We start from the raw sequence: 24,969 nt of genomic DNA, 5'->3' as shown, positions 1-24,969 counted from the left end.
AGAAGGTGAGAGAGAGAGAAGGGAAAATCTGTTCAAACCCCTGAAAACCATATAGAATTTACTGCTGCTGACAAATAATGTATGTCGATATCATGGATGAGCTCCAGGAGGTGAATTGCTGACGAGCATTACCTTGGAGGTCTTCCAGTCCAGGGTCCACACTGTGGAGCAGGATGAGATGTGCTTGCATTTTTTTGACGCTCTGGGCCTGAAACGTCAGCCTTCCTGCTTTTCTGATGCTGCTTGGCCTGCTGTGTTCATCCAGCTGTACACCTTGTTATCTCAGATTCTCTAGAATCTGCAGTTCCTACTATCTTTGAAACAGCTTACTGGATGAATTGTATTCAGCTTTGAGGGACTTGATTGGTCAGGACCTGCTGGAGGTGTACAACGGTATGGTTCTGGCAGGTAACATATGCAAATCTATGAGGAAAGGTATCATCACCTGCCTCTACAAGTAGAAGGGGGAGAGACAGGAAATTAGAAATTGGTGACAAATTTCACTGTCAAATATGGATTACAAACCTTGACTAAGGTCATTGTCAATCAGATGATGTCTGCTCTGGGATTGGTGATTCACCCTAACCACATGTGCCGTAGGGGGCAGGACGATCTCTGACGGCCTCATGCTTAGTAGGGATACGATTGCTTATGTAAAAGACAGCTTGGACCAGGAGAAGGCCTGTGACAGAATATCACACACCCACATGTGGCAATTGCTCTCTGAAATGGACTTTGGGGAGGGAATCTGCAATTAGATCCAACTGACCTACACCAACATCAGTACTGCAATCTCAATAAATGGGTGAGAATGAGAAAGCTTCCCAATCAGATCTGGATTCAGGCAGGGCTATCCACTCTCTCCTGTCTTGTTTGTTTGGTGTAGACCCTTTTTTTGAGTCCATCAGGAAGGATGCAAGCCTGAAAGTTGTGACTATTCCAGGCAGCAGATGCCTGCAAGTCAAACCCTCCTGGGACATAGATGACACTGCCATTCTCTGCTTGGATTCACTGTCAGAGCTCAGATTCATGAGCATATGCAACCAGTTTGAACTAGTCTCAGGAACCAACATAACTTCAGGCAAGAGCAAGGCCATATTCATAGAATCCCTACAGTATGGAACTAGGCCCTTCGGTCCAACAAGTCCACACAGACCCTCAGAGCATCCTACCCAGACCCATCCCCTTATAACCCACCTAATCTACACATCCCTCTACACTATAGGTAATTTAGCATAGCCAAACAACATAGCTTGTGCATCTTTGGACTGTGGGAGGAAACAAGAACACTAGGAGGAAACCCACGCAGAGATGGGGAGAATGTGCAAACTCCACACAGACAGACGCCCGAGGGTGGAATTGAACCTGGGTCGCTGGTGCTTTGAGGCAGCAATGCTAGCCACTGAGCAAACCATGCTGCCTTTGCGTCATCCGATCTTTTATCCACTTCACTGTCAGGACAGATTACCTGAAGGTACTGGAAATATGGTTCAGAGTGGGTGGGGCATGCACAAAAACCTGGGAAGTGTGCACTGCCAGGGTGGAGCAGAAACAGGACCTTGGGGAGCAACACTCACTCTCCATTAAGAGTTAAAACCTGGTCAGTAGATGTGACGCACTCTCTCTATTGTTGTACTTGGCACAGATCTGGCCCATTCCAAGACCCTGCACTAATACAGTCACCTTCACCATTTTTCACTTCATCTGGAGGTCTAAAATAGACCCAACAGTTGAACCATACTGTGCCACCTGCCCTTCATTGCCAACTTTACAAAGAGAGATACCATTCGCCATTAGTCCATCAGAAAATGGTCAGCATGTGGCATGCTTGAGACCCCGCAGGAAAAGGAGAGAGTGAATCCTATCAGGATGTTCCCTGAGCAGACTGTCAAAGCCTTTTGGCAGAATGTCTCATCATCAGAATTTTGAATAACCACCAAGACATCGCTTGTCTGGCAGTGAGAAGGGCTCTACATGTGAAAGCTTTCATGTCATAAAGTCATAGTATCATAGAGCTATACAGCATGGAAAGAGACACTTCAGTTTAACATGTCCATGCTGACCAGATATCCTAAACTAATCTTTTCCCATCTGCCAACATTTGGCCCATATCATTTTAAATAATCTCATTCAGATGTTGTGATTGTACCAGCCTCCACCACATCCTCTGGCAGTTCATTCCATGCATGTAACATCTTCTGTGTGAAAAAGTTGCCCTTAGGTTCCTTTTTATGTCTTTCTTATCTCAGCTTAAATCTATGCCCTCTAGTTTTAGAACCCCTTAACCTGGGTGAGTTTGCTGTATTGCATGCCCCTCATAATTTTGTGAACTTCTATAAGGTCACCCCTCAGCCTCTGACACTCCAGACAAGATAGCCCTAGCCTATTCAGCCTCTCCCTATAGTCAAACTTTCCTACCTTGGCAACATCCTTGTAAATCTTACCTGAACCCTTTCAAGTTTCACAACATCCTTCCTATAGCAGGGAGATCAGGATTAAATGCAGTATTCCAAAAGTATCCTAACCAATGTCATGTATGGCCTCATCATGACCTCCCAACACCTATACTCAATGCGCTGACCAATAAATGCAAACATACCAAATGCCATCTCACTATCCTGTGACTCCACTTTCAAAGAACTATGAACCTATACCCTAAGGTCTTTTTGTTGAACAACACTCCCCTGGATCTTACCATTAATTGCATAAGTCATGCCCCGATTTGCTTTTCCAAAATGCAGCACCTCACATTTATCTAAATTAAACCCCATCTGCTACTCCTTGGCCCATCAGCCAATCTGATCAAGATCCCACTGTGCACTGAGGCAACACACAGACTCTTTGCACCACTACACACTGACCTCAAAGCAGCAATGGGGGGGGGGGTGGTTAGAGACTGTCATACATCTCTTCCTGCAAAGTGTCTTTGCAAAGGAAGTCAGGAGAGAGATGTAATAGTTGTTGTTGAGGTTCACCCCAAGCAGCTCCATGATGCAGGACTCTGTGCTCTATGGCTTGTTCACTGGGACACATGCAGAGACAAACATTGACTACACCTGGAAGACCATCAGCTTGGTGAAAAATGCTCTTTGGTCTGCCCAAAACTTGTTGGACTTCCAGAGCAAGGAGTTGACCATGACTGAGTGTTGCAGACTGGCACATTCCAAGGTCCAGGACATTGTACTGAGGGATATACTGACGCCTGGAGAAGCTGCTGTCAAGATGCGGATCCATCTAGGGTCTTCCTACCAAAGTATGCTGTGGGTTCATTCAGTTATCGGATCCTCATGGTGCCTCAAATATATGTACATGCAGTCTTGAATATGTAAGAAATGCCTTTAGTTTATTTGTTGGATAGAGTATAACTCCAATGTTTGTTTGCACTGCTTTATGTATGTATTTAAAGATATTCTATGAATAAAGTATATGTTTGAAATAAAAACATCTAGCCAACTGTGCTGATGAGCCCCAGACAAAACTATTGAATTGAAAATTTACTGTCTTTATCAGTTAGTCTGTTCATATTTGATTGTAGTGGCTAATGCTGAAATGGCCTAGCAAACAAGCTAGATGTATCAGACTGCTTTGAAGGGGTCAAACAAGAATGGGTGGGATCAACCTCAGCACTGGAAATGACAAAGTAACTTTCTGCTCACAATTAACTTTACAAAGTCATCTTTACTATTATCTGTAGGTTTTTGCTAAAACTGGAGTGTGTTCCCATAGTTTTTCAGCAACTGACAGCCATTGTCATAATTATACCTTACAGCCAACACTCCTCCATCATCATCTTTTTTTCCTTTTCCACTGGAAGGACAGGTGCAGCACAGTTGGCAGGACAGTGATACACACGAGGAGGAAGTGGCTTTTGGTGTCCTTGAAATTGACTTTGATCTCCATGACATCTCATGGCGCAGGTCACATGTGAGCAAGGAAGCTTCCCAATGATTACCACAAACTACCTTCTCAGAGATGATCAATCTGTACTTCCTGTTGAACATCATTTGGAAGAGGCACTGTAAGTGGCTTGGGTACTCAATACTCATTCATCACAAAATATGGTTCAGCACATTAGACTGCACTGAGTCCTGAAAAACATATCTGCCAAACTGGACTTCCAGAAAATGATAAGGGAACAAACACAAGGGAAAAACTAACTAGATTTCACCCTCATCAACATACATGTTCCTCATACTGCTATCCATGATAGGAATGTTTGGAGATTCCACTACACAGCTCTTGTGGAAACAAAATCCCATCTTCACAATCTTGTGTGCTATTGTTTAATTTGATCATTAGAAGGAGGTTTGAACTATGAATCAGGTAGATATGGGTATTGGGAATGAAATGATGCAGGGGTCTCATCCCTTGACTTTGACCAAGAAGCACAACATGACTTTTAAATTTCAGGGAACTGGACCTGACTTTCCATGGCACTGCCAGTCTGTCATTGGAGAGAGAGAAAATTGTATGATTTGCTGCTCTGTTACAGTGCAATGACGGCCATTACACCTCAATTAATTGTCTGCTGTTCTGTTGTTCCTCATGCATTTGGCAACATCTCAGGGTCTCCTGCCTGGGGCTAAGCCAATCCCTGGTCTCTGACATTCCTTTGAGTACCAGCAGTCTGGGGAATTTCTTGCTTGACCAGTATCATAGTGAGGTACTCAGTAGGTTGTGGCCCCACACTTTCTAAGCTTGGTATTCCTGCTGTGATATCAGAATCCGAGTTGGCGGGAGGCAGGGATAACAGCATAACTGATGCTACTTCTGAGGCCTTAGTGCTTTCCTTCTCAGGAGTCAAGGAGGGTTCTTCAGAGGAGCCAGGCATTGTTCTGCACATGAGATGAAGATATTGGCTGTGTCTGAAAGATAAAAGAGAGAGAAGGTATCACAGTCAGTAATGCGAATGAATAAGATTGACAGTGAAATTAATGTGAGTGTTATTGTGGAAAGAAGATTGGTCCTACTTAGTTGACTGGACATGGATGTCTCTGCAACCCAACAGAAGCAGTCCTGGCCTTCTTCCGTGAAGGCCAGGTTTCTATTCTTGTGGGAGGTGAAGAACCTAATGTTGGGCACACCCCACACATCTGGGATTGCTTGACTTTTTATAGGTGGTCCTCTCCTGTAATGAGAGAAAGGGAAGAATTGGTGCTGTGAAAGTTGGTGGTACAGAAGTTAGTCCTGGTCCAGTAGGTAAAAAGATAGTGAGGTGTTCCAAAGGAGTGGGGAAACCACACAAGGTTAATCATGTGGAATGTTGGAGTGTGTGAGAGGAGATGAGGAAAGATGTTGCAGGCAATTGTGGGAGTGGCAAAGTCCAAGATTTGGAGGGAGGTATGTGCAATGCAGAGATACATCTAGTATATGTTGGCAGAGAGAAGCATGTGGTGCATGTGTCAGAGAAGGCAATTGTCCTTCTTTCAGCATTGCTAACCATTCTTCTGGACCACGAATATGGCAATGAATTGGATAGGAAACTTGGACAGGCTGCCAGAACCTGTACTCCAAGTAGAGAACCACATTGCTTTACACTACCCCTTCACCAAGGGGGCCAGATTCTTGTTACTTTACAGAAATGTGCATGTTTGAGCAGGGCACCTTCAAAGCATCAGTGTTTGTCATCATGCACAGAAAACTTTTAAAGATGGCAGGGGTATATGAGGTCTCAGTCTTTTGGTGGATATTCAGTGAGTGTTAATTTGTTCTGAGAATGGTCTGTGGTAAGACAATACCATAGGTTAACGGTAAGTAGTTCTGGCAACTTTGATAAGATATGATGACAGAACTCATTAAGCCTCACAATGGAAATCAATCAAAAAAACTCAATGTAACTTGGATTTAGCCAAAAGAAAACAAAGATTCAACCCAAAAAGTTTAACGGCAATAGTATCAGCAAATAATATCCATTCAAAGAAACCTCATCAAAAAAAAATTAAAAATATTTGCGAGATTGCTGACTTGCTCCCCGATCTGGCTTGTTTTAGTTCAGACTTTTCGTCACCACGCTAGGTAACATCATCAGTGAGGCCTCCGATGAAGTGATTTTGTTCTACTCTGCTTGAAATTTATATTGTCCAGTCCATAATGGTGAATAGTGTCATTTCCGGTTTTGTTCTATATGGCTTGTAATTGGGGTCTAATTCTACATGTTTGTTGAACCCCATATACAAACCCATACAGAACAAAACCGGAAATGACACTACTCACCATAATGGACCAGACTGTATAAATTCCAAGCAGAGTAGAACAACCCCACTAATGATGTTACCTCGCATGATGACGAAACATCTGAATGAAGATAAGCCAGCTTTTCAAGTCAGCAACCTCACTCACAACCAGAGTTACAAATCTTTCCTAAAACCTTAAAAATGTTTGTCTGAATGTGTGATCTCATGACTACTTCCAAGGTTCTGAAGGGAATATACAGAATGGACGCTGAGAGACTTCCACTCTCTGGGGAATCCAAAACATGGGGATACAGTCTCAAGATAAGGGGTTGATAAGGATTTGTAGGACTATGACAAAAGAGTTCTTCCTGCCAGGGTTGCGAAAGTTTAGAATTCCCTCCCCATTACAGCTTTAGATGTTCTATTGCTGCCTGTATTCAAGACTAGAATAAACAGATTTTTGATCTCGTAGGGATTTGGGGATTTGAAGAACAGGCCAAAAAGTAGGATTGAGCAGAAGATCAATCATCTTTGTATTGTATAGTGGAACATGTTTGAGGAAATGAGTGAACTACTTATCCTCTTATTACCAATCCTCTTACTATTATGCTAAATGGGAAAGATTCAAACTATATCTAGCAGCTCAAAATTGGGCAGTGGGAAGGTTGTGGGCCACCAGCAACAGCAGCATTGTATTCCTCCATGATCTGCAATCTCATAGCCCAGCATATCCCTCACTCCACTATGATTACCAAACCAAGGAATCAGCCTTCATTCAATGAGGAGTGAAAGAGACCATGTGAGGAGCAGCACTGGGTACTTATGAATAGGCCACCAATTGGGTAAAGCTATAACACAGGCAAAGCAATGTGTTATGGACAGAGTTAAGTGATCCCACACTTATAAAACAAACCAAAATTCTGCAGTCCTTTTACATGCAATTGTAAATGGTATTATAAACTTAAGCAGCCAGTGGAGAAGACCCCCTAGATCCATAGAGCCATAGAAAATCTACCACATAGATGGGGACCATTCAGCCCCTTTTGTTTATGGCAACCCAAAGACATCCAGAGCCCTTTCTAATCTCATCTTCCTGCACATGGCCCAAAGTTCTGCAGTTTATAGCACTTAAGGTGCAAATCTAGGTGCAACTTTTTTGAGAGTTTAGGATTCCTCTCTCCACCACCAATTCAGGAAGAAAATTCCAGACACCCACCGCTTCTGCATGAAAAGATTTCCTCACGTTCCCTCTAATCTTTCTGCCACTTAGCTTGAACCTATGATGTCTAACCTTTGAACTCTCTGCCAAGGAATATAGGTCCCTCCTTTTAATTCTATCTTTACCCCTCACAATTTTGTACACCTCAACTGGGTTACCCGTTAGCTTTCTCTGTCCTAAAGAAAATAATCCAAACTTCTCCAATCTCTCCTCCTAGCTGCAATTCTCCAGCTCTGGTAACATTCTAGTAAATTATGATGGCAGAAGTCAACACCAAAGATGTTCACAACCATCTTCAATCTGAAACGAGGGGTGCATGATTGATCTTGGCCTTCTGCTAGAAGTCTAGTCATTACAGATGCCACTCTTCAGTCAATTCAATTCACTCCACAGAACATCAAGAAATGTTTGACCATAATGGATACAGCAAAGGTTTTGGCCATTATGATGTCTTCAAAGATTTGTGCTCCAGAATTAGTTGCACCCCCATCAAAGTTGCTCCAGTACAGCTGCACTGGCATCTACCCAGCAATGTGAAAAATTGTTCATTATATCCTCAACACAAAAATCAGGTGAAATTCAACTTGGCCAATTATTATGTCATCAACCTACTCATGAAAAATGATGGAAGGTGTTGTCTTCTGGTTTGGGGGCGGCATGGTAGCACAGTGGTTAGCACTACAGCCTCACAGTGCCAGGGATCCGGGTTCAATTCCACCCTTGGGCAACTGTCTATGTGGAGTTTGCACATTCTCCCTGTGTCTGTGTGGGCTCCCTCTGGGTGCTCTGATTTCCTCTCATTGTGGGTGCCAGGGATGCTGGTCTTTAGTGAATATCAAGTGAGTGGCAGACTGTTCTGGGAACAGCGTACCATAAGACGGGGCTAGAATTGGATGTAAGAAACATTGCGCATGACTCCAGTAACTTTTCCACCTATTAAATCGTTCATTATTCTAACTCTACATTACGAGTTCAGTATGGAACATTCATGGATATCTCTAATTTACTTTTTGCTGTTAAATCTTTTGAAAAACAAATTGCATCACCAACCATCATCAGCAACTGAATTTCTCCAGAGTCTGTCAATATGTTTATTGATTTGCTTCTTTAATTAGTAGTCTATCTCTCCCTTTGAAATAAAGTATTCAGAACCTCTGGGCCTGATCTCTTTATTAATTGTCAATGAAGAAATTTCTTGCTTGTTCCAAGTTATCTTTCCCTTCTTAGTAGCTTCTAAAGGAACAAGATCCACCTTTGCTATTGCTACAGTTTGAAATCCATTTCCGTTCTTAATATATCCATTTCTGAGGATTTTTTTAGACATTCTTATTATTGCCATCACTATCCCTTTAAACTTTATTACAAAACTTTTCTCCTTTGTTTTCTTGGCATCTATCTATACATTCTCTAAATGTAATAGCTTTTCCACTTCCAAATTTTTGATTTCTAAAGGAATGTCTCCCAAGTGTAACAATCTTTTTGAGATATCATAGATATCTATTACTGAATTCTTCCTTAATTATGATTTCCCTAATGGTCTCAACATTTCTGACTGTGATCAAAACCACTGATCCCTTGACATTTAATTTTCCTTTAAAAGTTATAAATGTCAGTTTAGATTTATTTCTCAAGTCTATCTAATGTGTTTAAGATCAGACGGCATAGGTTTGAGGTGAAGAGTGAGTAGTTTAGAGGAGGTCTGCGAAAAAATTAATTAACTCAGAGGGTGGTTAGAATATGGAACACGCTGCCTGAGAGGGTGGTGAAGGCAGGTATTCTTGTAACATTTAAGAAGCATCTGGATGAGTACTTAAAATGCATAGTACGCTATGGACCATGTGCAGATAAATGAAATTTGTGTAGTTTGGTGTTTGTTGGTTGGTAGAGACATGATGGAATGATACATCTGTTTCTATGCCGTTTGATTCTATGACTCCTAAAATTTAACTGATGTACTTCAGGGACAAGCTCATATTGTTTTTTCCACAATTTTGCAGCCTGCAGATTGTTATTCTGACAAACTGATATCCATATTTCAGAGAAGAACTTGTCAAAACACACTGTAATATTAAGGTCCAAAAGGTCGTTTTGAATGAGGTGAAATATAGTAAATTTGGGCACTAAACAAATTTGGTTTTTTCAGATAAATCAAATTCGTCAATGGAAACAGAATCATCCTCTGAACTAGAATCATAGAACCCCTACTGTGCAGATAAAGGCCATTTGGCTCAATGAGTCTACACAAACCCTCTGAAGAGCATCTCACCCAGACCCAACACCCAACCCAATCCCTGTAACCCTGCATTTACCCTGACTAATTCACCTCACCTGCACATTCCTGAACACTATGGGGAAGTTTAGTATGGCCAATCTACTTAGCCTGCACATCTCTGGATGGTGGAAAAACCTGGCAGATACCCACAGCGACCTGAGGAGAATGTGCAAACCCCATAGTTACCCAAGGCTAGAATCAATCTTGTGTCCCTGGTGCTGTAAGGCAGCAGTGCTAACCACTGTGTCACGATACCACAGTAAGATACATTGTTGTTTCTTATAGTCTAAATTATAGAGCATCAGCCAGCCTTAGTTTGTTTGCTTGTTATTGTCCTGTAGGGATGTAAATGTTGTTAATTATTTAATTTTACTGTAATTATTTCATTCGTTCTTCCTTTTTGTTGTAAAATTAACTGTCACCAGTATTGATCATTTTGTATGAGATATCTAGAATATTTCTGTTCTCATTCCCTTTCCAGATAGGGATGTACAGGCTTCCATGTCCACTACGGTAGAAGAAAACCATTTGGTTCTCTACAGAGATAGTCAGAACTGCCGATGCTGACGAATCTGAGACAACACGGTATGAAGCTGGATGAACACAGCAGACCAAACAGCATCAGAGGAGCAGGAAAGTTTGACGTTTCAGGTCGAGACACTTCTTCAGAAATGGGGGAGGGGAAGGGGATTCTGAGATAAATAGGGAGACAGGGGGAGGTGGAAAGAAGATGAATAAAGGAGAAGATGGGGTGAGAGGAGACAGACAGGTCAAAGAGGCAGGGTTAGAGCCAGTGAAGGTGAATGTAGGTGGGGAGTTAGGGAGGGGACAGATTGGTCCAGGGAGGACAGACAGGTCAAGGAGTTGGGATGAGGTTACTGGGTAGGGGATGGGGGTTAGGCTTGAGGTGGGAGGAATGGTTAGGGAGGCGGGGACTAGCTGGGCTGGTTTTGGGATGTGGTCTGGGGAGGGGAGATTTTGAAGCTTGTAAAGTCCACATTGATAGCCTTGGGCTGCTGCAGTTCCCAAGCGAAATATGAGATGCTGTTCCTGCATCTTTCAGGTGGCATCAATGTGGCAACGCAGGACGGCTAGGATGGACATGTCGTCTGAAGAGTGGGAGGCTTGGGGACCACTTTGCGGAACATCTACGCTCAGTTCGCAACTAACAACTACACCGCCCAGTTGCGAAACATTTCAACTCGCCCCACCACTCCTCGGACAACATGTCCATCCTGAGCCTCCTGCATGTCCACAATGACGCCACCTGAAAGATGTAGAAACAGCATCTCATATTTCACTTGGGAACCCTGCAGCCCAACGGTATCAATGTGGACTTCACAAGCTTCAAAATCTCCCCTCCCCCGACCACGTCCCAAAACCAACCCAGATAGTCCCGGCCTCCCTAACTATTCCTCCCACCTCAAGCCCCACCCCATCTTCTACCCACTAACATCATCCCGCCTCCTTGACCTGTCCATCCTCCATGGACTGACCTATCCCTTCCCTAACTCCCCGCCTACATTCAGCTTCACTGGCTCTAACACCACCTCTTTGACCTGTTTGTCTCCTCTCACCCTATCTTCTCCTTTATCCATCTTCAGAATCCCCTTCCGCTACCCCATTTCTGAAGAAGGGTCTTGACCCGAAAAATCAAACTTTCCTGCTCCTCTGATGCAGCTTGGCTTGCTGTGTTCATCCAACTTTACACCGTGTTGTCTCTGGTTCTCTACAGAGCAGAGATTCTTAAACAATATGTAGTTTATTGACATAGTGGCAACTACTTGCAAGTTACATTGATGTGATCGTTTTGTAATAATGTCTAGGGGGAAGCCCAGATGGTACAGTTTACTGTTTGCACCAAATCCGTATATCTTATGGTGTGAGGTGCATAAGGCATTAAACCTTTCATACTATTATATAGCATCACACAACACCCCCTCCCCAAAATGTTTGCCTTTCTATTTAAGAATTTTCCATATTTGTGTATCAAATTATTTTTAGCTCTATCTCGCGTTCCCCTAAATTTCAGATGTCACAAATTCCAGCAGTATTGAGGTTTCACTTTTCTCCCTCACCCTATTTTCTTTGGACTTGGAGGATTGATAGGTCTCTGGGTTGAAGCTATCAGCTCCTGACAGTTTAAGGACTGAACGTGATTCTAACTGGGAATACCATTTGTCTCTTGGATGTCACCTCAGTAGAAAAATATCAGCCTGTACAAACAGGTAATTGCCCAATTATTGTATGTGAAGGATTTTTAAAATTGAATGTATTTCCTTCAAAAGAATGATCTTGTTGAATCAGACTTTTTTTTAAACAGTATCCTGGATCTATGGTCCATGTAACTTTCTCTTTTTGACATTATCCTGGCCCTCAAACTGAGCAATTTCTCTTTGACTGTGTCCTGAATCAGTGGACGTCAGCCATTCCATCTCAACTGTGGTTTTCATGGTCTTGTATACACCACATCAGCTCAGGACCTGAAAGTAACTGGCAATGGGAGGTGTTGTATCCAGTTGTTGCAGCCCATGTAGGTGCCAGCAGTGTAGGTAGATCTAGGAAATGGGTTCTATCTTGACAGTACTAGGAGCAAGGCATTAAAATAGAAAAAGTCTCCAGTTATAATTTGTGGATTACTAATAAACTGCATCCAAACTGGTGCAGGAGACATAAAATTAAAGATGAATATGTGGCATAAAGTTTGGTGTAAAGGGCTTCAGTTTTGGGGGCACTTATACCAGTACTGGGGGAAATGGGAACTATAGAATAGTCTACTGCTGAACTATGCTGGAGCGGGAGTTTGATTGAGCTGGATAATTATGGAAGTTAAAAGGATTTTAAAATAAGTAGCAGTGGCAAGGAAATGTTGAATGATGTGGTATATCAAAGAGTAGAGATGAAGTAAGAGTGTAAGTTAGTTAGATGGGAAACAAGGATTGTGGAATGGCAGGAAGAGACAGAAAATGAAACGCTATAACAATCAAGGCAAGATGTGCAAATTATTTTCTCCTCTTTCTTCCTTTAGTCTAAGATATTCATTGGCCAAGTCATATTTTGCGTTTTCTCTCTTTCTCTGTTCCCTTTCCATTACTCTATCTTTTTCTTTCTTCTTGCTTGCCAATTCAAGCTTTTGTATTTTCGGTTGCTTTTCTTTTCCATCTTTCCTTCTCATTCCATTTCTCTTTTCTTCTTTTCATCCTACAATGCAAGATTTTCTTCATTTCTAACTGAATCTCACTTAATTCTAGCTCTGTCACTTTATGTTCAGATTTCTCTTCTTTTAACTTCAAATGCTGAATAATCACTTTAATTATATCATCATTATAAAATCCCTCTTTTATGTCCATTTTCAAATCATCCCCATCTACCTCAGTTTAGCATAGTTAAAGGTGTCAAATAATATTCTGTTAAGTTTTCTAATCCCAGAAAAGTCTCAGCAACAGTCAAAGCCACTTTAAAGCTGAACCATATAAACATTACAGCAAAAAAGGAGCTATTTTGTATTTAGTGGCTGAATGAATTGGCCACTCAGTGCCTTGTAAGTTTCATCAGTTTAGGTGCAGATACAATTTCTTCTTAAATGAATTGTGCATTTCCACCTCAAACCACCAAACTAGGCAGCAATTTCCAGAGACTCCACAACCCCCAGGAAGAAAGAACTGTTCCCCATTAACCCTTCTAATCGTTTCACCAATCTCCTTAACTCTCTACCTCCCAATAATTGATCTTTATCTTTGGGGAAGAGGTTTTTGCTGTCCACTCTCTCCAACTCCTTCATTATTTTGAAAATCTCAGTTAAGTCACTGTCAACCTTCTCAGTTATATGGAAAACAATCTTATCCTATCTGATCTTATCTTATAGCTGCATTTTTCAAGCCCTGGCAACAATATTGCAAATTCCCTCTCCTCTCTTTCTTAAGCAATTAGGTCCTTCCTGTAATGTGCCAACCAGAACTCAACCTTACCAATGTCTTCTATAGATCCAGTATTGTACAAATGCTGTTGTCATAGAGTCTGAGAGATATGCAGCATGGAAACAGACCCTTCGTTGCAACTCATTCACACCAACAAGATATCCTAATTAAATCTAATCCCATTTGCCAGCATTTGGCCAATATGCCTCTAATATGCCTCTAAATCCTTCCTACTCATATGTCCATCCAGATTCCTTTTACATGTTGTAATTGTACCAACTTCCATCACTTCCTCTGGCAGCTCATTCCATACAGGCACTACCTTTAATGTGAAAATGTTGCCCCCTCAGGTCCCTATTAACAAAGAAACAAAGAAACCTACAGCACAGGAACAGGCCCTTCAGCCCTCCAAGCCTGCGCCGATCAAGATCCTCCGTCTAACCTGTCATCTATTTTCTAATGGTCTGTGTCCATTTGCTCCCTGCCCATCCATGTACCTGTCCAAATATATCTTAAAAGACGCTAACGTGTCTGCGTCTACCACCTCCGCTGGCAACGCATTCCAGGCACCCACCACCCTCTGTGTAAAGAACTTTCCACGCATATCTCCCTTAAACTTTCCTCCTCTCACTTTGAACTCATGACCCCTAGTAATTGAGACCCCACTCTGGGAAAAAGCTTCTTGCAAAGCACCCTGTCTATACCCCTCATGATTTTGTAGACCTCAATCAGGTCCCCCCTCAATCTCCGTCTTTCTAATGAAAATAATCCTAATCTAGTCAACCTCTCTTCATAGCTAGCACCCTCCATACCAGGCAACATCCTGGTGAACCTCCTCTGCACCCTCTCCAAAGCATCCACATCCTTTTGGTAATGTGACGACCAGAACTGTACACAGTACTCCAAATGTAGCCGAACCAAAGTCCTATACAACTGCAACATGACCTGCCGACTCTTGTACTCAATACCCCGCCCAATGAAGGAAAGCATGCCATATGCCTTCTTGACCACCCTATTGACCTGCGTTGTCACCTTCAGGGAACAATGGACCTGAACACCCAGATCTCTCTGTTCATCAATTTTCCCTGGGACTTTTCCATTTACTGTATAGTTCGCCCGTGGATTTGATCTTCCAAAATGCATCACCTCGCATTTGCCCGGATTGAACTCCATCTGCCATTTATCTGCCCAACTCTCCAGTCTATCTATATTCTGCTGTAATTTCTGACAGCCCCCTTCACTATCAGCTACTCCACCAATCTTTGTGTCATCAGCAAACTTGCTGATCAGACCACCTACACCTTCCTCCAGATCATTTACATATATCACAAACAACAGTGGTCCCAGCACAGATCCCTATGGAACACCATTGGTTACAGGTCTCCAATTTGAGAAACTCCCTTCTACTACTACCCTTTGTCTCCTATTGCCCAGCCAGTTTTTAATCCATCTAGCTAGCACACCCTGGACCCCATGTGACTTCACTTTCTCCATCAGACTGCCATGGGGAACCTTATCAAACGCCTTACTGAAGTCCATGTATATGACATCTACAGCCTTTCCCTCATCAATCAACTTTGTCACGTCCTCAAAGAATTCTATTAAGTTGGTAAGACATGACCTTCCCTGTACAAAACCATGTTGCCTATCACTGATAAGCCCATTTTCTTCCAAATGGGAATCGATCCTATCCCTCAGTATCTTCTCCAGTAGCTTCCCTACCACTGACGTCAGGCTCACCGGTCAATAATTACCTGGATTATCCTTGCTGCCCTTTTTTAACAAGGGGACAACATTAGCAAGTCTCCAGTCCTCTGGGGCCTCACCCATGTCTAAGGACACTGCAAAGATATTTGTTAGGACCCCAGCTATTTCTTCTCCCGCTTCCCTCAAATTAAATCTTTCTCCTCTCACCTTAAACCTATGCCCTCTTGTTTGGGATTCCACTACCCTGGGGAAAGACCTTGTATATTTACCTAATCCATTCCCCTCATGATTTTATAAGTCTCTATAAGTTCACCCCTCAGCTTCTGATGTTCTAAGAAAAATAGCCCCAGTCTATTCAGCCAGTCCCTATAGCTCAAATCCTCCAACCCTGGCAACATCCTTGGATATCTTTTTCTGAACTCTTTCGAGTTTCACAACACCTTTCCTATAGCAGGGAAACCAGACCTTGATACAGTTTTCCAATGGTCGCCTAACCAATGTCCTGTATAGCCTCAACATGACCTCCCAACTCCTATACTCAGTGCACTGACCAATAAAGGCAAATGTACCAAACGTCTTCTTCACTATCCTATCTACCTGTGACTCCACTTGCAAGGAACTGTAAACCTGTACTCCAAGGTCACTTTATTAGCAACACTCTCCATGGCCTTACCATTAAGTGCATAAGTCCTGCCTGATTTGCCTTTCAAAAAAGCAACACCTCACATTTATCTAAATTAAACTCCATCTGCCAATCTTCAGCCCATTGGCCCATCTGATCAAGTTCCCATTTTACTCTGAGGTAGCCTTCTTCACTGTCCATTCTACCTGCAATTTTGGTGACATCTGCAAACTTACTAACTATACCTATGTTCACTTTCAAATAATTTATATAAATTACAAAAAGCAGTGGCCCCTGCACCGATCCTTGCGGCACACTGCTTGTCACAGGCCTCCAGTCTGAAAAGCAATCCTCCACCACCATGTTCGAGCCAGTCCTATATCCAAATGGCTAGTTCTCCCTGTATTTGATGTGATCTAATCTTGCTAAGCAGAATGCCATGAAGAACCTTGTTGAACGCCTTAGCAAAGTCCATATAGATCACGTCCAACACTCTGCCCTTATCAATCCTCTTTGGTGCTCCTTCAAAAAACTCAATCAAGTTCATGAGACACAACTTCCCACGCACAAAGCCATGTTGACTATCCTTAACCAGTCATTGCCTTTCCAAATACATGTAATCCGATCCCTCAGGATTCCATCCAGCAACATGCCCACTACTTACGTCAGGCTCACCAGACTATAGTTCCCTGGTTTTTCCTTACCACCTTTCTTAAATTGTGGTACCAATTTAGCTAATCTCCAGTCTTCTGGAACCTGGCCTGTGGCTGTCGATGATATAAAAATCTCAGCAGGGAGTCCAGCCATCTCTTCCCTAACTTCTCATAAAGTTCTAGGGTACACCTGATCAGGTCCTGGGATTTATTCACCTTTATGCATTTTAAGATTTCCAGCACGTCTTCCTCTATAATATGGACATTTTCCAAGATGTCGCTATTTATTTCCCCGCGTTCTTTATCTTCCATATCCACAGTAAACACTGATGCAAAATATTCATTTAGTATCTCCCCCATCCCCTACAGTTCCACACGTTGGTCACCTTGCTGATATTTAAGAGGACCTGTTCTCTCCCTAGTTAATCTTTGGTCCTTAACGTATTTATAGAATCCCTTTTGATTCTCCTTAACCCTATTTGCCAAAGCTATTTCAGTCGCCTTTTTGCCTCCCAAATCTTAAATGTATTCCTCCTGCTTTTATACTCTTTCACAGAATCACTTGATTTCTGCTACCCATACCTGACATATGCTTCCTACTTATTGTTGACGAAAACCTTAATTTCTCTAGTCATCCAGCATTTCCTACACCTACCAGCTTTGCCCTTCACCCTAACAGGAACATACTGAACCAAGACTCTTGCTATCTCATTTTTGAAGCCTTCCCATTTTCCAGCCATCATTCATCTGTGAACATCCACCCCCAATCAACTCTTGAAAGTTCTTGCCCAATAACATCGAAATTGGCCTTCCTCCATTGACACCTCAGTCACCTGCCCTGCCTTATTCCCCAAGAGTAGGTCAAGTTTTGCACATTCTCTAGTGGGTAAATCCACATACCGAATCAGAAAATTACCTTGACCACACTTAAAAAAATTTCTCTCCATCTAAGCCCTTAACACTATAGGAGTCCCAGCTTATGTTAAAATCCCAGACCATAACCAACCATATTCTTGCAGATAACTGAGATCTCTTTATAAATTTGTTTCTCAATTTCCCACTGACTATTGGAAGGTTTATAGTACAATCCCAAATACTTCGTTCCACCCAAATACTTTCCCTGCATGCATTCCCAGGAATATCCTCCCTAAAAACAGCCATAATGTCATCCCTAATCAGTACCCCCTTCTTCTCCTGGCCCCCTTTCAATCCATCATATAGCATCTATATCCAGGAACATTGAGCAGCTAATCCTGTCCATCACCAAGCCACATGTCTGTAATTGCTATGATATCCCAGTCCCATGTTCCTAACCATGCCCTGAGTTCATCTGCCTTACCTGATAACCCTCTTGCATTGAAATAAGTGCAGTTTAATTCGTCAGTCCTACCGCATTCTCTACCTTGTTCCTGCCTGCCCTGTCTGTATGATTTACTCTTTTGCCCAGCAGTGCCAGTCTCAGACTTATCACTTTCCTCGCTACCTCCCTGGGTCCCAAACTCACCCCTTTATTAGCTTAAATCTTCCTGAGCAGCTCCACCAAATCTCCCTGCAAATATATTAGTCCCAATTCACATGTGATCCATCCTTATACAGGTTATATTTAAAAAACAGAGCATCCCAATAAATCATTCAATACACATTCTTTCCCACCTTGTCCATCCAAGCATTTTAAAATTTCAACTTATGCAATATTTTATTGTTAGGCCACATTTGGAGTATTGTGTGCTGTTTCAGTTGCCACACTACCAGAAGAACATTGAAGCATTTGGAAGATACGGAGAAGGTTCCCATGATGTTAGATAACAAAGTGTGGAGCTGGATGTTCACAGCAGGCCAAGCAGCATCTCAGGAGCACAAAAGCTGACGTTTCGGGCCTAGACCCTTCATCAGAGAGGGGGATGCGGAGAGGGTTCTGAAATAAATAGGGAGAGAGGGGTTCTGAAATAAATAGGGACTTTCCATATTAAGCAGATGTCCACCTGCACATCTGCCAATGTGGTATACTGTATCCACTGTACCTGCTGTGGCTTCCTCTACACTGGGGAAACCAAGTGGAGGCTTGGGGACCGCTTTGCAGAACACCTCCACTCGGTTCGCAATAAACAACTGCACCTCCTGAGATGCTGCTTGGCCTGCTGTGTTCATCCAGCTTCACACTTTGTTATCTTGGATTCTCCAGCATCTGCATTTCCCATTATCTCTTCCCACGATGTTGCCTGGTCTCAATGGCATTGGCTATGAGGAAAGGTCAAAAAGATTAGGGATAACACAGTGTGGAGCTAGAAGAGCACAACAGGCCAGGCAGCATAATAGGAGCAGACAAATTGAACTTTCAGGTTAGGACCCTCCTTCAGAGCATTGAAGGGTCCTGAAGAAGGGTCTTGACCTGAAACATCAACTTTCGTGCTCCTCTGATGCTGCCTGGCCTGCTGTGTTCCTCCAACTTCATGCTGGGTTATCTCTAATTCCAGCATCTGTGGTTCTTATGATCTCTTAAAGAGACAAGGATTGTTTTCACTGGAAAGATGACGGCCAAGAGGAGGTTTGTTTTATAGATTAGTTAGGGCATGATAATCGCCACGAGCTTGGAGGTCTGAAAGGCCTGTTCCTGTGCTGTACTTTTGTTTGTTTTTGTTCGGTCTTTATGATAATTCACAGCACTCCCATTTTTGTGTGTGGAGCTGGAGGAACATAGTAGGCCAGACAGCATCAGAGGAACTGGAAAACTGACGTTTTGGGTCAGGATTTTTCTTCAGGGTCCCAACCCGAAATGTCAGCTTTCTTGTTCCTCTGATGCTGCCTGGCCTGCTGTGTTCATCCAGCTCCACACTGTGTTACCTCTGACTCCAGCATTGGCAGTTCTTACTAACTCCAATTTCTACACCCAGCACATCCATGTAATAATTCCTTTAAGGATTTGCAGATTTCTCCCAAATTAAAAAACTTTTAATCCCGCAAGTCCTGTCACTTTGTTATGACCTAGCTAATATTATTACTTGACAAGTCAAATCTCAGCATGAAACCTGGCTTTCTGGAACCTTACTTTGTTTTTGTTTGACAATATAAGCCAGTTACTAAAAGTAAGATCTTCAGTTTGTGCTTAGGTCTCCAGTGTTTATCTTCTCTCTTTTCTTAAAAAGGATTAGATTGACTGATGATTTATTTTCTTTTTAATTTCTAAAAATGAAATGTCATTCAATGGAGTATACAGGAAAAAGAATCTCAAGCAATCAATTTATAAGTTAAAGCAAATACAATGGTGATGACACGGCAGCTGATGTGTTGCTATTGCAACATATGGGAGCTGATAGATATCAATGGATCCAAAACGTACACTTCTCTAGTAAGTGTTTACAGTTTGAGGAATTTCAGATCGAGTTGAGCTGTAGACGCTTTGCTATGTCAAGGAAGGTGAAAATGATCTGGATATTTGCTCCAGAGGATGGTCACGATCCACAGACTAGGTAATTCAAAACTGGTTTGTGATCGGGGCAGGAGGGTGTGATTACAAATGAGACAGGTATGAGGATCCAGACAGTTAAAAACCTCAGTCCCTGCAATTATCCAACAGTTACAAAGTTCTTGTAAGCTGTGTCAATGAGAGTGGGAAGAATGAGAAAACTGATCATGGCACTTTGGTGTGGGGAGGCATTCAAGTGGGAGGAATAAATAAGGTGATAGCTATGGTAGATGGCAAATAATTAAGGGGATAGATGCTATTCTCTTCAGCTGTCAGTGGGAATTCCAAAGACTATTTCTCCTGCCTGGCGCTAGGTAAGAACTTTTTTTTGGGCTGCAGAAGACCTTGAAGAGAAAGGGGAGGGATCCAGTTGTCATTGTCTATGCTGATACCACAAGATTGGTCAGAAAGGAAAAGAAGTTCCACTGAAAGACTTCGAACAGTTCAGAACTAAATGGGAAAGCATAACTTCCTAGGTGATAATCTACTTCAGCCACAGGAGTAAATAAATTCAGATGGCAAATAAATGGCACAGAGTAAATAAATTCAAGGAATTAAATCGATGAATCAAAGATTGGTGTGGGTTTTCGTTCATGGGAAATTTCACTGACACTAATACTAGGATAGAAGAGAACTGTTCTGGTGGTATTGGATTCACTTCAACTGTGCTGGGACCAATATCTTAGCAAATCAAATAACTAGGGCTGCAGAGAGGGCATTAAATTTGTTAGAGGGGGGAATGTCTTGGGAGTTGGGAAATGCAGGCTGACAAAGCAAGGTTACATGGCAGCAAAAACATGGCACCTCTTTGGAGAACAATACCTAGAGTGGGGCAGGAAAGGGCAGAATATAGACATGTAGAAAAACACCAGTAAATACAATCGAAAGGGTAAAAAATGGCAAGAAGGAAAATTTAATTATTCTTTGCCTAAATGTGTATTGTATTCAAAACAAATTAAATGAATTAATTTCACAAATACAAATTAACAGATCTGATCTTATAGCCATTACAGAGATATATTTACAAGGAGATCAACACTGGGAACTAAATATTCAGGGGTATGTGACTTTTTAAAAAGATAGGCAGGAAGGAAAGGATGATGGGGGAGCTTTGTTGGTGGAATGCGTACGATAGCAAGAAATTACCTTGGGTCGGATGATGTAGAATCCACTCTGGTGTAGATAAAAAAAAACAAAGAGAAGACAACACTAACAGGAATAGCCCATAGGCCTCCTAACAGTAAAAATAGAGTGGGCTAGAGAATAAATCAGGAGATAATGAGGGCATGTAACAAAGACAGTTAATTAGGCATGGGTAACTTTAATTTCCATGTTTTTGAGATAGTCAGATTGGCAGAGAAAGTCATGAGGAGGAATCATAGACGATATTCAGGATGGCTTCCCAGAATGATATGCTGTGGTTCTAACCATGGATCAAGCTATTTTGGATCTTATGATGTGTAATGAAGCAGGTTTAATAAACAATGCTGGAGTAAAAGATCCCTGATGAAACAGTGACCCTAATATGGTAGAATTTAGCATCAGTTTGGTAGGGAGAAACCCATGTTGGAAATAACTGTGTTAAGCCTAAATAAGAGTAATTACAAAGGGACAAGGGCAGAGCTGGCTGGAGTGGTCTGGGAAAGTAGTCTTGCAGCAAATATAGCTGACGAACAGTGGCAGACATTTAAGAAAATGGTTCATGGCTTACACTAAAGATACAACCCAGTGAAGAAGAAGAATTCTAAGCAGAGAATTGTTCTCTTTCTTGATCCTCCGTTGGGCATTCCATAGTTATGATCTTTAATATTGGAATACTCCCCACTTTCCTGAATGGGTGCAACTCAACAACACTCAAGAAATTTGACACCATCCAGGACAAAGCAGCCAGCTTGATTGGTACCACATCCAATCTCTCTACCATCAATATTCAGTAGCAGCAATATAATTTTATGTACAAGATGTACTGAAGAAATTTGCCAAAGATCCTTAGGCAGCATCTTCCAAGTCCACAGCCACTTCCATCTAGAAAGGCAAGGGCAGGAGATACATGGGAATATCACCACTTACAAGCTACCCTCTAAGTCAGTCACTATCCTTGACTTGGAAATATATCACTGTTACAGCGTCAAAATCCTGGAATTTCCTCCCTAAGGGGAATATGGGCCTACTTTCAGTACATGGAGTCCAGCTCGTCACCACCTTCTTAAGTCAACTAGAGATGGGTAATAAATGCTGGCCAGCCAGGCCACTTCCGACAAATAAATAAAAGTAAGTCTGTGAAATTCTTTGCTCTAGAGTTCTTCACTTTTGAGGCCAGGTCATTAAATATTTTCAAAGCTGACATAAACATACTTTTAATCAGTATGGGAATCAAGTTTACTGGGAAAAGGCAGAAAGGTAGAGTTAAGGATTATCAGAATAGCCATGATCTGATTGAATGGCAGAGCAGACTCAATGGGTTGAATACCCTATTTCTGCTCCTATATCTTATGATGTTATGATCTTGTCTGTTGTATGACGGCTGTTCCCAGTCCTTTTGTAGAAGCATCTTTTTTGTGAATTGACGGGTATGGCAGACTTTTGTCCTGGTATACAATTTCTTGAATTTTTAAAACTCACCTCATCTGACTCTGACAGATACTCAGTATCTTCTCACCTCAGTACATAACATAATTATAAGAGTTATGTCTTCATGCACTATATCAAGCCAAGGTAACTGAATCTGAACAGGTTGATTAAAAGCATATATCTTTTTCAATAGCAATAATGATCTTGGATTTAGAATGATCAACAACATCAAAATGAATAATTCAAACATAAATATTGATATAAAATAGCACAAAAAAAGCTTACCAAGCGAGAATTCCACTGCTGGCTGAAATAATTTTGAGAAAATTCCAAATGAACTGTGGAGCTGTTGTCTAAATTTTGGAATTAATTAGTGCATAGGTCATAAACCAATTTCTTAAGGAATGCCAAAATGCCCCATTAGGGGCAAAAACTGAGGTCAGCAATAACATTAATTTATGACAAATCTGTTCTGATTTCAGGAAGCTTTAAGTAAATCCTTATGACATGTCTTAAAGATACCACCTGGCTTAAAATCTGTGTCATTTTGGAAGTCATGGATTAGCATTGTTGACCACCTACTATTAAGAATCCACAGGCTCCAGAAAGGCCACATTATTAAGAGAATGTCTAGAATTCAAAAAGCTTCTTTAAATTATTCTATAATTCTGTTATTTTTCGCTGAATAATTAGGCAATATGGGGAGTTAACAATGTTTTAACCCATTTAGACTATGATACTGGAATAGCTACAAAGGACTGAATAATTCTGTTTCAGTCCTGCTGAACAAGCTCCATTTTAAACATAATTTAATGGATTACAAGTCTTTTCAGCCAGATATTCTTCATACTATTTATTATATTTCCTATGATGACACACCACTTGTTTAATGCACTTGTTTGTTGTTCTTTCCCTTTATCAGTACAAAAAAGATCCTAAATGCTTCATGCATCCAACTACTGATCAGATATTTGTTAAATAATGATTGCAAAGAGGTTTATTTTAGTTTGTAACCCCACAGAAACAAGCACTCACGGTTCAAACCATCAGTAACTAGACACATTTTGAATTCATCTCATTTGGAGAATTGAATGGACAGGTGAACATCTGAGCAGTTTGGGAAAACAAACTGCTCATTACTAAAGCAGATCTGTCTAATGGACTGATCTCACAACAAGTTTTATACCCTTGGCTGAACTGCAGGAATTTGCAGAATGGACATCTCTGCTCGAAGAAAAGTCCTTTGAAGGCTAAGAAAGAGCAACAGGTCAAGCTGCAAACAATGAGAGGGTGAAAGCCTCCCAGTGTTTAATTTACTGACTTGTGTCCTCTGAAAATATTCTAGTGTAGCAATGCCAATTCTATTGAAATGATCTTTACAAATTCCTGGAATTTATTTAACTGGAATTTTACAATCAACTTATACATTTGTTACTACTAAGAAAACCAAATCCCACCTCGTTGAATGATCATCAAAAGTGTTATTTCAAAATATACTTCAAAACCCTTGAATAAGATCACTGTTCAAACACTTAAGGGGAATCAAGTGAAGGGACATTTTATGTCTAAACTCAAGGGAACATGGGTAGAAAGTGGCCAGAGCTGCTTTCCACTTCTTTCAAGCAAAATGTACTGGCATGTGGGTGCTGAATGTTGGAAGATGGCATGTGCAACACAGGCATGCTTGAAACAGCTGCTAAAAGACTCGAGGCATTATCAGACACAGCTTTGGGATCCTGGTGGGTGTGCTCTGTTCAAAGTGTGAGGTATTGTTCCAAGTTGTACACAAAATTATTACTGTGCAGAGGAGGCAGCTTCATTTCGTTGTGACTTCATCATTTTGGGGAATGGAGTCATAGTACAGCATAGTTGAATCAAAGAGTTTTCAGGCCAATGCTCAGACAGGAGTGATCAGAGAAGATAGGTGAGGTCAATGCCATAAATATGGCATCCAGGGCAAGGGTGCAATATAACAAAAAGCTCAATGACCTCCTATGGGTTATGAAGATCTATAACAAACCTCTTCACACATCGGACCACCTATCGTCCATTTCATGAGCTCTCCCCCTCACTCTCACTCTCTAGAATTCACTGCGTTACATTCCCACTCTTTCTGTGCCTATTCGTATTCCCCATAGCTATTATATCCATAACATTCCACTGAAGTATCTTACTATGCATCCACAAGCACACTTGTTTCTTTCTTGCAACACCCTGGTGCACAATACAATGGAATACAGAGCAACTCAACCTTAACTTGGATAAGGTGTTTGCACAGGTCATCAAAACATTTCAGTCTGTACAGAGTGAGTAGTAAGCTCTGGAATTGGCATTGCGACTACAACACTACTGCTTCTGATAGTAGCTCTGAA

The 24,969-nt window shown here is 41.7% G+C and overlaps 1 protein-coding gene across 1 annotated transcript in view; it reads right to left on the bottom strand.

Annotated features, from left to right (window-relative positions):
• Window positions 1–4,576: 4,576 nt before the first annotated feature.
• Window positions 4,577–24,969, bottom strand: part of hivep1 (HIVEP zinc finger 1) — a 281,381-nt gene continuing 260,988 nt past the window's right edge. The window contains exon 10 of the mRNA XM_048559398.2: window positions 4,577–4,865. Within this exon, the coding sequence (XP_048415355.1) occupies window positions 4,815–4,865 (51 nt within the window). The 3' untranslated portion in view covers window positions 4,577–4,814. The remainder of the gene's footprint in view (window positions 4,866–24,969) is intronic.

This window comes from Stegostoma tigrinum, chromosome 2 (genome assembly GCF_030684315.1).
Source record: "Stegostoma tigrinum isolate sSteTig4 chromosome 2, sSteTig4.hap1, whole genome shotgun sequence".
Classification (NCBI taxonomy): domain Eukaryota; kingdom Metazoa; phylum Chordata; class Chondrichthyes; order Orectolobiformes; family Stegostomatidae; genus Stegostoma; species Stegostoma tigrinum.
This window is presented reverse-complemented; position numbering and strand designations above follow the sequence as displayed.